The sequence below is a fragment of the Sus scrofa genome, chromosome 10 (genome assembly GCF_000003025.6).
Source record: "Sus scrofa isolate TJ Tabasco breed Duroc chromosome 10, Sscrofa11.1, whole genome shotgun sequence".
NCBI lineage: Eukaryota > Metazoa > Chordata > Mammalia > Artiodactyla > Suidae > Sus > Sus scrofa.
Window position 1 is genome coordinate 55,267,473 of NC_010452.4, and position 17,164 is coordinate 55,284,636.

At 36.7% G+C, this 17,164-nt stretch overlaps 1 protein-coding gene across 1 annotated transcript in view; it reads right to left on the minus strand.

Moving 5' to 3' along the window:
* Positions 1-17,164, minus strand: part of MALRD1 (MAM and LDL receptor class A domain containing 1) — a 598,238-nt gene that overhangs the window by 484,667 nt on the left and 96,407 nt on the right. Inside the window, 2 exon segments of the mRNA XM_021064964.1 lie at positions 9,889-9,987; positions 12,126-12,246. Coding sequence (XP_020920623.1) covers positions 9,889-9,987; positions 12,126-12,246 — 220 coding nt within the window.

Genomic DNA, 17,164 nt, shown 5'->3' on the forward strand with positions numbered 1-17,164 from the left:
CATTGCAGGTGAAGTATGATATTTAATTACCTCTCCTTTCAGAGGCCATGGGGGAACTTCCATATGCCATGGGGGTGGCCCTAATATATATATTTAGGTTCCTACTCTATACTCTCTCCCTGGTGTCACATCCAGTATCAATGCTCCAATTACTTTCTTATGTCAATAAAAATAATCCAATTATTCCTCCCGCTCACTGCCTTATTTTTCACACCAGAACTGTCCAAACTATAGACCATAATGTCTCCCCCACAGCCCTACTTTCTGTCTCTCTCTCACTCTATATCCTGTGACTCCAGATAAAAACTGTTAAGCATTATTTAAATTGCCTCCTTTCTCCTTCTCTAAAATCCAATCGATCAAGTTTTTCCTTATTCTACCTCATAAATTTTTACTGACATATCTCTCCATGTCAGTTCAGTCTACGATAATCTCTCATCTTTACTCTTAAATTCGTTATTCTTAAATTCTTCCATCTGAAACCATTACTTTCACACTCTCCCCACAACTCATTCTACACACTGCCACCAGAGGAGAAAAATTGAAAGACCTTAAAAACTCAAACTTGATCACGCAACTGCTTAAAAATCCTTAGGCTGCTTCCCTATTATTTAGTACAATGGCCAAAACTTTAACATGCTTAAGCTAATTCCCAACAATCTTGGTGCTTCTCTTGCCTTTATGCTCAAGCTACCTTTATTACTTCAAGTTTTTTTTTTTTAAATAAATCAAAATCACTTTCCTCCTCAGCCATTTTAATACCTTACCACAGTTTACTGCTTCTGTTTAGAATCTACCATTTACTTTTTCACCTAGCTATTCAAATACCTTTTTTTTTTTTTGTCTTTTTGTCTTTTTAGGGCTGCACACACAGCATATGGTGGTTTCCCAGGCTAAGGGTCTAATTGGAGGTACAGGTGCCAGCCTACACCACAGCTACAGCAATGCCAGATCTGAGCCACATCTGTGACCTACACTACAGCTCATGGAAACGCTGGATCCTTAACTCACTGCGTGAGGCCAAGGATGGAACCTACAACCTCATGGTTCCTAGTCAGATTCATTTCTACTGCACCACAACAGGAACTCCTCAAATTCTTTCTATCTCTTTCATTTAAAAGGTAATGCAGGAGTTCCCATTATGGCACAGCGAAAACCAATCTGACTAGGAACCATGAGGTTGTGGGTTCCATCCCTGGCCTCGCTCAGTGGGTTAAGGACCCAGCATTGTCTGTGAGCTGTGGTCTAAGTTGAAGACATGGCTTGGATCCTGCGTTGCTGTGGCTGTGGTGTAGGCCGGCAGCTGTAACTATGATTTGACCCCCTAGCCTGGGAACATCCATATTCTGCAGAGGGCAAACCTAAAAAAAAAAAAAAGCGAAAGAATAAAACATAAAAGATAATGCAACCCATATAAACACAGTAAACTGATCTTGACAAAGGCGTACATAATACAATGAAGAAAAGACTTTTCAACAAATGCTGCTGGAACTGGATATCCACATGCAAAAATAAGAAATCTAGACACAAAACTTTACCCTTCACAAAAATTAACTTAAAATGGAGCACAGTCCTAAACATAAAATGCAAAACTCAAAGTCCTAGAAGATCATACAGGAGAAAACCTAGATGACCTTGGTATGGTGATGAATTTTTAGATATAACACCAAAGGATAATCCATGAAAGAAATAATTGATAAGCTGGACTTCATTAAAATTAAAATTTGCTGCTCTGCCAAAGACAACGTCAGTAAACAGTATTTGTCTTCCCCTGACTTATAAGTCATAGGGATATAATGCACACCACAGGGATTACAGTCAGTAACTTTGGATGGTGCAGAATCTATAAAAATGTAGAATTGCTATGTTGTACACCGGAAACTAATACAATTTTGTATGTCAACTATACGTCTATTAAAAATAAAAAGACAATGTCAATGAAGAGAATGAGGAAAACAGCCACAGACTAGGAGAAAAATATTTACAAAGGATATATCCGATAAAAGACTGTTATCCAAAATAAACAACAATAGAAAAAAAAAAAAAACCCTTTACAATCAACAATAAGAAAATAAGGAGTTCCCGTCGTGGCGCAGTGGTTAACGAATCCGACTAGGAACCATGAGGTTGCGGGTTCGGTCCCTGCCCTTGCTCAGTGGGTTAATGATCTGGCGTTGCCGTGAGCTGTGGTGTAGGTTGCAGACGTGGCTCGGATCCTGCGTTGCTGTGGCTCTGGCGTAGGCCGGTGGCTACAGCTCTGATTTGACCCCTAGCCTGGGAACCTCCATATGCCGCGGGAGCGGCCCAAGAAATAGCAAAAAGACAAAAAAAAAAAAAAAAAAAAAAAAGAAAATAAACTACTTCGAGATCCCATTGTGGCTCAGCGGTAATGAACCCAACTAGTATCCATGAGGATGCAGGTTCAATCCCTGTCCTCGCTCAGCAGGTTAAGGATCTGGCATGGCCGTGAGCTGTGGTGTAGGTCGCAGGTGAGCCTTGGATACTGCATTGCTGTGGCTGTGGTGCAGGCCAGCAGCTGTAGCTCCAATTTGACTCCTAACCAGGGAACTTCCATATGCCATGGGTGCAGCCCTAAAAAAAGGCCAAAAAAAAAATTAAAAATAAAAAAATAAACTTCCTGATTAAAAACAGTCCAAAGACTTGAACACACCTCAGCAAAGAAGATATATACAGATGGCAGATAAGCATATGAAAAGATGTACCACATTTGTATATAATCAAGGAAATGCAAAGCACAACAATGAGATACACCCCCATTCGAATGGTCAATCTCTGGAACAATGACAACACCAAAAGCCAATGCAACACAAACTCTCACTCACTGCTAGTGGGAATACAAAATGGTACAGCCATTTTGGAAGACAGTTCGGCAGTTTCTTACAAAATTAAACGTAATGTTATACTATAATGCAGCAATCATGGTCCTTTGTATTTACCTAAAAAGAATTAAAAATGTACATCCACACCGAAACCTGCACCTAGATATTTATAGTGGCTTTCTTTATATGGAATATCAGACAATGGACTATTGTTCAGTACTAAAAATAATGCACTTGCAAGCCATGAAAAAATATGGAGAAACTTTAAATGCACATTACCAAGTGAAAGAAGCCAATCTGAAAAGGCTGTATTTAGTGTTTAATTTCAACGATATGACATTGCAATTTAACTATTAGCAGCCAGTTGACTCTGCCATTGCAAACTGTGCTTCTAGTCACCTTCCCCTGTGCCTTCGGGTGAAGTGAAGAAATATCTTTCTTCTCAAACGTTTCATGAAACCTCCCCCAAAGCTCACCTCAGACTTGCACCCAGGCCTATGCTTTCCCATCCTTATGGTCAATGGAACAAAACTAGCTTTTTCCATTAGTTACATTTTTATGTATATTTTCATCTAAATTTATTCTAGTCAAGGCAGAAAAAATATACCAATATGTTTGCATACTCCACACACTTCCTTTAGCAGGTATTAAGTAGTTGTTCAGTATTATAATAATCATTATTATTACCTAGATTTGATTGGCAGTAGATTATCTTGGCTTTTTTATTGCACATGTTAGATTCTCTCCCCAGAATCTTTTTTTTTTTTTTTTTTTTTGCTTTCTGTGTCTACCATACAACCCTAACACTGGAAAGTCTCAAACACTCATAAAATATGAAGTTACCAGAAATTAGGAAATACTAGCCTATTTGAAAGCCTTTCTTGGAAACAGTGACCGAGATGAAGAGGTTTACAATCTTTGAGAATTTTATAGATGTAATCACCCTGGAAGGCGCAGTTGGTGAAATGATCTCAGCCGTCTACTGCCACGATATCCATTCTCTGTGTGCCTAACTTTTCTCAGCTATAAATCAGTGAATACACAGAAATACTTTTCAAACAATGTCAGGTACAAAATAAGTGCTCCGTAAGTGCGGGGCAGTATTTTACATTATTATTATACAATCTTTCAGGTATCTTTAAACTATATCCCAACTGGATACATCAATGCTGGGAGGAAATGTAAATTTCACTATCCAGAGCAGTCAAGACCTGCAAGGCAAGGAGACAGGAATTGCTAAGAAAACATGGTTTGAATAGGAGAGGATCACGAAGTCTCTCCTTATACTACTCATCCTAAACATCACTAACCTGAAAACAGAAACGAGAGAATAGTAGCAGATGCGAGAGAAAAGAGAAAGACTGAATTGCTCTGTGTGTACAGGCAAAAGACACTGTCACTTATTCTTCTAGCTTATAATTTTCAGAGTGAAGAAGAACAATGATCTTGCTGAAAAATAAAACCCAAGCGAGCTAAAATGACACACAAAAACCTCTCCAGAGATACTCCTTAATAATGTAATTTATTAAAATTTCATCTTAAATAATCATAGAAAGACTTTCTTATTAAATCCATAGATTTTTAGTCTCAAGAGAATTTTCAACTGAAAAAACTTATCTTCTTTACTACCTATTTTATGATACTGTCTCTACTGTCCTGAATTTCTCTAACAACATAATTATCTACAGCAACGATTGATCAAAATGTCATGGGTTGTTTAACAGATTTTACTTGTATACAGGAATATTTTTTTCATTTTTTTTCCCCTCAGTGATCAATGGTTCCACAAATGAGAAGGAATGCACTTTTTCTCCACATTTTAGTTTTATGTCACAGAGATACACCATCACCGGAAATAACTTCCCATTCCAAACTTTTACAATTGCCTCTGTCTAGGGAGGGTTGTTTTTTGTTGTTGTTTTTGTTGTTGCTGTTGTTCTTGTTTTAATACTGGAAAATAGTGTTGAAAGGGTAACTTGAGGATAATATGAAGAAGAGAAAGAGAATCCAATTTGCCAAGAAAAAATAGCAAGAGAGTCTTCTTTCCATGAGAACTTACACACTCGTCTAGGGCCATACCACCCTGAACGCGCCCGATCTCGTCTCATCTCAGAAGCTAAGCAGGGTCGGGTCTGGTTAGTACTTGGATGGGAGAATTTATACACTGATGTGCATTTAGTGGAAAAGTAAGCTGTTAAAAATAATGAGTAAATTTAGGTTTATTTTGAGACACATTTCCCTCCCCGCTGGCCTATAGAAAACAGTCTAAGATAGAAAACAGAAAATAGTAGCTTAGTTTCCCATCTTTTATTAAAATAAAAACAATCTGTGGTTATATAGAGAGGTGCATTTTTAGGAAGCCTTTAGTTCTATAATTAACTTTAAATATGTTCAATCTCGCCAAAAAAATATCTTCTCAAAAACATTTTGGGGTGTTCCCATCATGGCACAGTGGTTAACGAATCTGACTAGGAACCATGAGGCTGCAGGTTCGATCCCTGGCCTCTCTCAGTGGGTTGAGGATCCGGCGTTGCCAGGAGCTGTGGTGTAGGTCACAGATGCAGCTCTGATCCTGAGTTGCTGTGGCTCTGGCGTAGGCTGGCGGCTACAGCTCTGATTAGACCCCTGTCCTGGGAACCTCCATATGCTGAGAGTGCGGGCCTAGAAAAGACCAAAAAAAAAAAAAAAAAAAATTGATTTTCACAAAATAGGCAGTAAAACACAGTCCTAGTTAGAGCTCTCTCACACACGTGCACACACAAACATAAACACACAGACTTGCTCAATAAAAACAGAGAAGAGGAAACATAGCCATAGAAAATCCAAGCCTCTTTCCAATGCATTTATGTGATGAAACGAACTTTTAAGTCTCAATGAGGAATACAACAATTACTCTTGGACGGTAGCACATTACTAAAAATACATGGAGATGGCTTCTAAAGCATCACACATCAAATCACTAGGCTTCTACTTTACTCTCAGCTGTGGAAATGCCAGTGTTTAATGCATATATTTGTATATTTAGCAGATAAAGTTGCTAAAATACAATTGGGGAAAATATACAACCAGTATTTAAGCTTGAAAAAAGCAAATCAGAAAAATAATAAATCACTACTTTTCCTATACTGCTCAATCTATCTTTGCTTAGATTTTATTGAAATCAAATACTAAGTATTGATGTATATAGTTTTTCCTGTGAACAGAGAGAGAAGTATAAAATGAGAAATTGTATAAATCTATTTTTAGGAAAAAGGCTTATGCATCTCAGACTAAACAATTTTTAGACAGAAATAAATTGTGGTGCTCAGAATGCGTTGTTTGGGAATATTAAAATACTTTTACAACATACAGAATTGTTTAAAAATTTTGTGGCTTTCTCATCTACATTACATAGTGTACGTTAAAACAAATTAATATATAATATAATATATAAAATAAAGGATATACATACACATCCTTCTTATCCAGTGTGGACATGGGAAAAAAATATCACTGAAACTATCTGGCAAAAGAAATCTTCATTTTGTAGTTTATAAATTACTTTTCTGAACAAACACAAGTTCTCTGTAAAGTATTATCATATATTTTAGTCTGTAAGAAAAATAAACATTTATTCACAAAAATCAGAACTTCTGAATAGTATCTTCCTGACCATGAAAGAAGTAAAAGGAATTTTTTTTTTTTTGTCTTTTGTTGTTGTTGCTATTTCTTGGGCCGCTCCCACAGCATATGGAGGTTCCCAGGCCAGGGGTTGAATCGGAGCTGTAGCCACCGGCCTACGCCAGAGCCACAGCAACACGGGATCCGAGCCGCATCTGCAACCTACACCACAGCTCACGGCAACGCCAGATCGTTAACCCACTTAGCAAGGGCAGGGACGGAACCCGCAACCTCATGGTTCCTAGTCGGATTCGTTAACCACTGCGCCACGACGGGTACTCCGTAAAAGGAATTTTCAAAATGAACTTCAAGCACAGCAAAACTGGAACCTTTCTACATCGCTGAGATGACTGTTGATTAATATAATAACCTTTGGTACGAACACACCCCAAAAACTTCGGCTAGGGAGTTCCCATTGTGGCTCAGTGAGTTAAGAACCTGATTAGTATCCATGAGGTTGCGGGTTCAATCCCTGGTTTTGCTCAGGCAGTTAAAGATCTGGCATTGCTTCAAGGTGCAGTGTAGGTTGCTGATGCACCTTGAATCCGGCATTGCTGTGGCTGGGGTGTAGTATGGCAGCTGCAGCTCCAATTTGACCCTAGCCTGGGAATTCTACGTGCCATGGGTGCAGCCCTAGGAAAGACCAAAAAAAAGGCTAAATGCACTGTCATTAAATAACCACTTAAATTAAAACTTCAACTTGTAAAAAATCTATCCTAAAGAAATAATTCAGAATAACACTTTTAAGCTAAGAAAGATAAAAAGACATCCTTTAAAATGACGACCACGGCATACTGATTGCAACCTGTGCAGGAGAAATGGGCTTTGGGAAGCACTGGGACTGTTTGAACACACCTGGCTTTGACTCTGCTCCTCTGACGTCTGCTCAGGACCTCAAATCCTGTTAGGGTTTGACCTACTAATGCCAGATTGGGCCTGAGAGCTGAGACATCTTTAAACATTCTCTTAAATGGAAACAGAGATTATGTGTCAAAGTTGTTCATAAATGACAGCTTAAGTCCAGGTATGAAATCATTCCAGCACGAACTTTTCTGAAATGTTGTAATTCTGCCATGCTCAAAGTCCCTGTGTAACAGCAGCCCACCCTGCGTGGGTCTGAAGGCTAAAGCAAGTTCTCCTGAGAGATGGTGTATCCGCCCAGCTGTATAGGTGCTTCAACTCTTTAGTTACCATGAATGAATACTGGAGAAACTTAATGTAACATCACAGTTAGGATGTGGTATCTTTAACAGTGGAAGGATGGAAGGAAGGAAGGAGAGGGGGAAGGAGGGAGGGAAAGAAATGAGGGAAGGAGGGAAAGAAGGCAGGCAAGCAGGCTCCCTGAAACGCTCTACCCCTAGGCTACAATTTAAGTGTAGTTTTATATTATAAATAAATTCAGAAACACTCAAACCATTCAAGGTTATCAAAATTCTACAAAATGTCATAATTTCTACACATCAATTTTTTTTTTTTTTTAAGGGCCACACATGCGGCATATGGAAGTTCCCAACTAGGAGTCGAATGCCACAGCCATGCAACATGCAAGGTCCTAGGTGTGTCTGCGACCTATACCACAGCTCACAGCAATGCCGGATTCTTAACCCACTGAGCGAGTCTAGGAATCAAACCCGCATCCTCATGGATATTAGTTGGGTTCATTACCACTGAGCTACAAGGGGAATTCCTCCAACATTTTTTTGATCAGATAAATTATTTCTTTCTTTTACCAAAATGTGTTACAGCTTAAATCTGATGTTTTTTCTAAAATGTTTAAAGATAATTCACAAGCAGAGAGAACCTTAACTCACAATAAGTTTAACAACACTTTTGTGGTATGCCACAATCAGTCTTATCTTGAAGAATAATTAAAACTGTGTTATAGATGGTTTTGGTAATGAGAAAATTAGAATAAATCACATTAAAATATGAATATTTGAAACTCTAATACACTAATGTTCCTTTTAAGAAGGATTTATGTTTATGAGTAGATATCTTGAGGGTGCTATCAGGAAAGCACCCTCAGGCTATCTTCTTACAGAAAACCCATATTTCAAGCAATTAAGTTTTCTATGCGGAAATTGACCAGTAAGTTAGTTCAATGCTAGACTCTCAGTCTAAAATCCTATGTTTCCTTCTCTCCTTTTTTTGCTGCAAAGAAGACAAAAGACTCCTGCTTTTATCCGTATAAATGTGTCACTGTGCCTTTACCTCACCTCAACTCGCTGCCAGAATCTTTAATGTATGGATTCATAAAAATGGGATGAAGAGTTAGCATTTCTATGAATAAATAGATTCCCAGAATAAAATTAGCTCTGTGGGAAAAAAAGCATGCAAAGAAGTGACAGTAAAGACTCTAGAGATCTGGAGTTCATTTGCTGGTTTTTTTTTTAACTCAGTTCACCACGATCATGGGTCCACAGCCAGAGAGCGAACTCTGTCATCTTTTCATGTCTATATAACAATCTTTTAAGTCCCTGAAACACACTACAGGAAGTAAAGGCAATTTAGTACATTTCAAATTTATGAAATGTAATATGATCAACAAAATAATTACTAAAGGGAAAAGATTAAGGATTTTTTATAATTAATGACTAATCTTTTAAAACCTTTAGACAGTAAAACTACGTTACCAGTTGATATCTTAAGAACATGATTTCTCCTTTATAGTGAAGTCTTGTTCACTGGCTTCAAGTTTCCTCTTGTTCAAACCAATCATGAAAGTAACTTTTCATGTCTGGTAAGTATCATTCTCAATTTAATGAAGACCATGGGGGCGTAGGGTTGAGAAGAGTGAAAATACAGAGCTTCAGTGCATTCAGGAGTTTCCGTTGTGGCTCAGCAGTTAACAAACCCAACTAGGATCCATGAGGAGGCAGATTCAATCCCTGGCCTTGCTCAGTGGGTCAAGGATCCAGCGTTGTTATGAGCTATAGTGTAGGTTATAGACGTGGCTTGGATCAGGTGTTGCTACAGCTGTGGCGTAGGCCAGCAGCTGTAGCTGCGATTTGACCCCTAGCCTGGGAACTTCCATATGCCAGGGTGCAGCCCTAAATAGAAAAAAAAAAAATGCATTCAAACTTAAGTTGTTATCAATTTAAAACAGACTATTAACATATGTAAGTTGTTACATGTAAGCTGCATGGCAACCACAAAGCAAAAACCTATAGTGGATACACAAAAGATAAAGGAACTAAGCATACCACTACAGAAAATCATCAAGTCAAAAAGGGGAAGAGCAAAAGAAAATAAAAGGTAGAGAGGAACTACAAAATAGCCAGAAAACAATGTGAAGGCAATAAGTACCCACCATAATTACTTTACATATAAATCAACTAAATTCTCCAATCAAAAAGCAGAGAGTAGCTGAGTCCAGATTTTCACTCACCACAGCTGACTCCATCTGCTCCATCCAGGCAGTCAGATGTAAAAGCACAGCCCTTACTGGATAAAAGAGAGCCTGCATCTTCATGTGGCACAAATCCAGCTTCAAAATTAAGAGATGGAGAGAATAACACATCTTCTTCTCCTCCAACAAATACATGGAATGCATGATTGTTGCATGACCACTAGTTTTTAAACATGCTGAAGATGGGAGACCTTTACGGGTTTTAATTCAAGCACAGGGTCTCAGTAACTCTCTGGGTATTCTGTCCCACAAATATAATATAATTCACTCTCAGCCGCATGTGGTACTTTTTTTTTTTTTTAAATTCCCGTACCAATCCCATCCCCAAACTCTTGCCCAGTGGTAATACTAAGTTCCACAAAGGAAATCCCATAATTGCCTATTGGGTCAATGTACAAAAACAGTAAGACTTTTCTTTGTGTAAAATTATTAGCCTTCTAGGAATAATTCATATAATTTTGACCTAACAAGAACCATGCTCTAACCAACGGATGCTGTGTTCAGACAGAAGCACACATAAATAACTCTTGAGCTAATTTATGAAAAGAATTCTCTGGAAGTAAAATCAACTATTCTCAGAGACTTCTGCTAAGGTTAATTTTAGTGATAATTTCAAACATTTAACCACACTTCTGCTTCCAGATACGTTCTCTTCAACGTCAACTCTAATGCCGTCATCCTATTTCAATTCTGGTGATGCAGTTTTTGCATAGGAGAAGAAAAATGTTTCATTAAATAACAGAATAAAGTAATTCTGGTTAACTCTCCAAAACTCATAAAATCTGCTGCTTTGTATTCTTTAATATTTATCAAAACCACACACACACACAGCTTAGAAAGGTTTATTATAGATTCAGGACTCACATTCTAAATAATATAAGTGCATGTTAACACAATAGAATGTTAGCACATAGAATATACAGCCTCAACAATGAAAAATATCTTTAATAAAGGACCTTTACTTAAAAGTCCTTTAACTCAGGTCTCAATCCAGAACTGTTTATCTTAAGTCACTCTTGATCCGTGCGTATAGATCCTATTAAGAATGCAAGTTTGGGAGTTCCTGTCGTGGCGGGGTAGTTAACGAATCCGACTAGGAACCATGAGTTTGCGGGTTCGGTCCCTGGCCTTGCTCAGTGGGTTAAGGATCCGTGGTTGCCGTGAGCTGTGGTTCGGATCCCGCGTTGCTGTGGCTGTGGCGTAGGCCAGCGGCTACAGCTCGGATTAGACCCCTAGGCGGGAAGCCTCCATATGCCACGGAAGTGGCCCCAGAAAAGGCAAAAAGCCAAAAAAAAAAAAAAAAAGAATGCAAGTTTGCCTCTCACTAAATACTTTGCTTAAGGAAACAGAACTTCAGAATGCATGATTTCAACATGCAATTATTTTTCATATACAGAGATTAAGAAAAATGAAATGTGACAGTTTTGAGGCAACATTTTAAATATTTATTTCTATTTGTTATTTGAGACGTCAGGGTTGGGGGGTAGAAATATCAAATAGGGTTAAAATAACAAGGAACCTGTAGGGACACTGTATCATTTCAATGCAATCTCAGAACATAAACAATGGTTAGATTTTCAAAAATGTCTATTCAATTATTTGGGACCCATTTTTTTATGACAACATACCTGTCTCAACTGAAATTCTCTACAAAATATTTAGTCAAAGAATTAGCAAAACCCCATCTGTTTATTGAAAATATTATATTTTGAATTTAAACACAGAATTTTAGGGTCATTTTGAACATTTTCATTGGCCTTGAGTCACTTTTCCAAACACAATAATTTTTTTAAACTCCTGGGTGATTCTGAAAACTGAATTTAATTACATACTCACTTGAAGTGCCCAACAAATTAAAAATGCAGTTGAATTTTTATAGAAGTATTTTTAAAACATGCAAAATATTTAAAAATTCTTTCATAACATCTATAATTAAAAAATCTGTATGTGACAATTTTAGCCACAAGTGCATTATATTATTAGAAGAGAAGCTAAGGCCTAGACAGTGATATGCTCTATTTTTCCCTTTTTAAAAAAAAACACTTGATTATATCACTTGTTTTCAAGGACAAGTGATATAATCCACTTCCTGGTATTAGGTATTAGGAACTATGTTGTTGAAGGAGTAAAATATATTTTATATTTTGATGTCAAGAAAAAGTACTTATTTCAATGTTTAAAATTTCAATAACTACCAAAAAAAAAAAAACACTTACCTTTGCTTTCTATGCTAGTAGCTGGAAGTGTCTTATATGAAATTTCACATTCCTGGGATATACTGATGTCATCTAGAGCAACAGTAGCATTTGATGATACAACAGCAGCTTCTAAAATTAACTATAATTACAGAAGGATAAATTATTAAGAAATAAACTCTTAAAGTGTTGAAATAACTTCCTAGGCCCAAGATGGAGCCATTAGTACCTTGGGTGCCATGACAGCAAATCAAAATTTAGATCACTTTCATGCCCCTATCAATGTTCCCCTTAACCGGAAATGCAATATACTCAGCCAATCGATCATCACAGGGCTCTATCTATATTTCTTTGTTCCTTCTCACCCAAACAAGGCTGACTAGGTGGCCCCAGCCAATGTGATATTTTTTCTCTTCCTCTTTATTCTTTATCCTACAAAGCTTCCTGCCTTCCACCTCATTTTGCAGTTCCCCAGAGAGAGAAAGTCCTCTCCATGAAGTGTTGACCAAACCTTGTTTGTACCACATAAAGTCTTCTTTAATCAATTTTTACCAAAAGTAAATGTATTACAATCATATTTCTTTGTGTAGAGAAGCTCATTTGCATCTGTCCTCACCTTCCAAGGCTAATTTTAGAAAATTGTTTTGACCAGAACATTCAAATTAGGAATTTATACAGTCATAACAGCTTTGACAGCACCTTATGTAACCTTAATATCTTCGGTAACCTTGTTTCAATTACAAGTTGTAACATTCATCATTACTGAAGGGCTGTCTTCCCATTGGAACCATTAAGAGTCATATGCATTTAAAATGAGTTCTTTGGGGTAATCAACTGTGTGGTTTACAACTCAATTTAATTGAGATATGAATTCATTTATAATGGGTCTGCTGGAGGCAATGATTCATTTGCATATCAGAATATTTAAATATTTACATATATATTTTATATATATACACACATATATGTACACACACATACACACACATATACACACACACATACACACAGAAAGCTACTTAATGAGGTTAAGTTACCACATAGTGGTTAATAACATTCATACGCTAAAGCACTTGGAGGCATCTAATTTAATCTAACACTCTGAATAATGACTGATATAATTTGTTTTCTTTCTTCTTAATCATTCACATCATTATGTTGTTACTCCACCATATTAAAAAAAGAAAAAAAGAAAAAAAATTATAGCCAAAGTCTTAAGGATGCCTGACAGGACCACTAGCCCAGGACTCAGCTAGTAAATGTTATCAGGGAGGATCTCTGCTCGCAAGAGATTTACTTGGTATGATGTATTAACAAGTAAACTACACCAGAAGTGCTATATGATAGATACGTATGAGATACTAAGAGAATCAAAGAAAGGCACTTCATTACTTTTGCCAAGAATGTAAGACAGAATTTGAAAAAACAAAAGATTTAGTAAAGAAGGATATTAAACTTAAATTTTAATTGCTGCCTAAGATTATGTTAGTTTGAGAAACTGGGAACAAACCAAAGCAAAGAAATGTGAAGGTGTAATGTATATTTACAAAACTTTGAGTGTTGAAGGATGATGGGGTTCCAAACATATCCCCAAATCGGGAACCTATGTGGCATACTGGATATTTCAAGCCAAAGGAATTTGAGAAATGGCATGTGCAGGATGGATTTTTGATCTTTGCCCATTAAACCCTCCTGTGAGAGATGCCCTCTCTATACCCAGAAAATCCTTATTTCTAAGGACAAAAAAGACACAGAGGAGAAACTGAACAAACAGGCCTAGCTAAGTTTCTCCCAGTTCACTGCACTTGGCTCATACTCTCTGCCGTAACATAGCTCTCTGAAATTACCTACTCTTCATCAAACCTAATATAAGGTTTAACTATTTTTTCAGATCTTCATTTCCTTATGAAGATTCCCCTATCAGGCAAAACTAACATTAAATAATTTCATATGCTTTCCTTATGTTAAGTTGCTTTATCAGTTTATGACAGGGACCACAAGAGGGTCGAGAAAAACTATTTCCTCCTCTATGTTAGGAGTATGGGATTTTTTTTTTTTTTTTTTTTTGGACCTCAATGAATTATTGCTTAAATATATGTTAAGAGAACAACAAATTAATTGACTAATAGATGGATAGGATTGACTGCATCAATTCGTGCAACCCACCTAGAGAGCCATTTGATGGCATCTATTAAAAAGATAAATAGCACAGACCCCAAAAATTAAGCCCACTTCTCAGCCTGTAACCTAGGGAGACACTCATAAGCACACATATGAAGACCTGCCCAGGTAGGAACGTTTAGTTCCATGCTGGTTTCGATAATAAATGAACAGGACCAACTTAGATGTGAATCAAAAAAAAAGTGGTACACCACAGACTACTAAGCTACTTAAAAAAATATTTCTATATACTAATATGGAAAGACCTTCAACATGAGTTTCTGAGCAAAAAAAAAAAAAAAAAAATACAGAAAAAATTATAGTATGGTACTACTTAGGCTAAAAATACACAGCAGTTTAGATTTCTAGATATATGTAGTACATCTATACATATTAAATCAAAGAAAAGGGTCTAGAAGTGAAAACAAACCAATGTTTATAGTGACCTAAGACAGCTACAGTTATCTATAGTTTACCATAAAGACATCATGCAAGGTAAGGATGGTCAGGAGGGAATACTACTTTATCTGAAATCTTTCATACTTTATAATGAGATGTGTATAAATTTAATGATTAAAAAAAATTCTGATTACAGGTGGTTTCTGTAGTGTCTTAGCCAAGAGGCAGAAAATAATAATAGATTTTAAAGAAGGATTTTGATGCAATGTATACAAGCATTGTAATTGAGAAATAAATTATGTTTAACATCATTAAGTTATTGTAATTTCTTTGGGCAGCTTTAATTTGGAAAGAATTTTTATTTTATTCATTATTGTGATATTTCCTATATTGACATCAATTAAAATACGGATGTTGAATTCTTCAAACTTGTTAGACAGTTCTTGACCACCCTTTTTGAAGGACTGCATTGCCCAAAGAAAAGCTGGACAGAAGATGGAATGTTTGGGGCACTTCTGTGTCCCTGGAAAGATAAAACACTCCTATTCCCTGAATAAAATGGGTGTGCCTTGGGATGAGCTGACCTACAGGACAAGTCTTCAAAATACATTATTTTGTCTGCAGAAAACCACTGGGCTCTTTTATATCTTTTTTCTTTTTATGGCCACACCTACGGCATATGGAAGTTCACAGGCTAGGGGCTGAATCAGAGCTGCAGCTACAGGCCTACACCACAGCAAAAGCAATATCAGACGCAAGCTGCATCTGTGATCTACACCACAGCTTGTCAGATCCTTAACCCACTGAGCGAGGCCAAAGATTGAACCTGTATCCTCATAGACACTATGTCAGGTTCTCTACCCCTAAGCCACAACGGGAACTTCCCACTCTTCTGGATATTCATATTAAAATGTACATATAAAACAATTGACAGAGCAAAATAAAGACAATACTAGGTGATCCATACTTCTGCATTTCTTAGGTCTTCGTAATTAAATTCAGGGCTGTGTGATGAACAATTATAATTTGTCCGATAATTTAAATCCTCCAACTTTAAACAGAAGAAAATGTTTTAAAAAATACATCTTATATCTTTAAATAATATCACCTGGTTATTCCAGAATCATCTTCACTGTTCCTATCTTGTATTACCTGCTTTAACCAAGCTGATCTTTCGATTTGTCACCAAAGGCAGTTCCCTTTGGGAACTACAATATCAATTAATAACCATAAGTACAAGAGGATTGCTCAGAAGAAATGTTTTAACCATAGATAAAGGAAAAATGGAAACCTCATTTTATAAGATTCTCGAGGTAATTTGAGAATTAAAATTTCAAATTATATGAAGACATCTTCCCCTTCTAAAACTGTCAGGATCTTGCTGGTTTTTGTTTTATTCCATGATGTTATATAACTCCCTGAGTGGGCAGAATCATTTCTTGCTTTTGCTTTCAGGAACCACAGAAACTTGTAAATATTGTTTATAATCAAGTGATTATTTTTTTACATCTGTAAAACTGAGAGAAGTTTTTCCAGAGAAATACTCATCTAGCATATTTAAATTTTGGCTCTCTGATATCTTGTTTTTAAAAAAAGAATGAAAAGAATGAGTAGGAATCTAAGAGGAAAGGGAGACACTAAGAATATAGTACAAAAAAGTAAAGAAAAGTTGGACCATATTCTATCTTGAAGAATGATGGCAGTACTAATAAGATCAACAGCATATTTTACTTAGAGCTTCCTACATACCAGGTGTGTTCACTTGTTTTAACCCTGTGACGATGGTGCTGTTTTTCTCCACACTTTAAAGCCATGGAAACAGAAGCTTAGAAAATTGTAGTTACTGGTTGAAAGTCACATATCTAGTAAGAAAAATGTGTAATCTGAGCCTTGAATGATTGTTCTGTGTACATCACCACAATGAAATAAAGAGATAACTGGTCTTTAGCAGATGCCACAGAACAGAGCGAAAATAGATTTAATGAAGCCCTAGAATAGGAAGGCCGAGGACAGAGCAGCATTACGGAGACTAGACCAGCTTTTGGTTTGCATCATAAATCTCACCCTTCACTGAATCTTGAAATAAGGTTAGGAAACTGTTATTGATTTATAGCATTCACTCTGAGAAAGAGTGAACATGGTATCAATCATTGGGGAAATTTTCACAAAAGGGTGATTTTAACATGAAATCTAAAATAGGACACAGTTAGGAATTCCCTGGTGGCCTAGATGTTACAAATCTGGCGCCATCACTGCTGTGGCTCAGGTTTGATCCCAAAGCCTTGGAACCTCTGCATGCCGTGGACGTGGCCCCAAAAAAATTGTTTAAATAAAAATTTTAAAATAAAATATTGCACATTTATGTTTTAGTAGCAAACTCAAAGACAGTATATCACCTTGCAATCAATAGACAGTATTCAGAAAAAGTATCACCTCTAGTTCTTAAAACTAAGGTGAGTATTTTGGAAAGAAAGAAATTGTAGATTAAATGAATATATTTG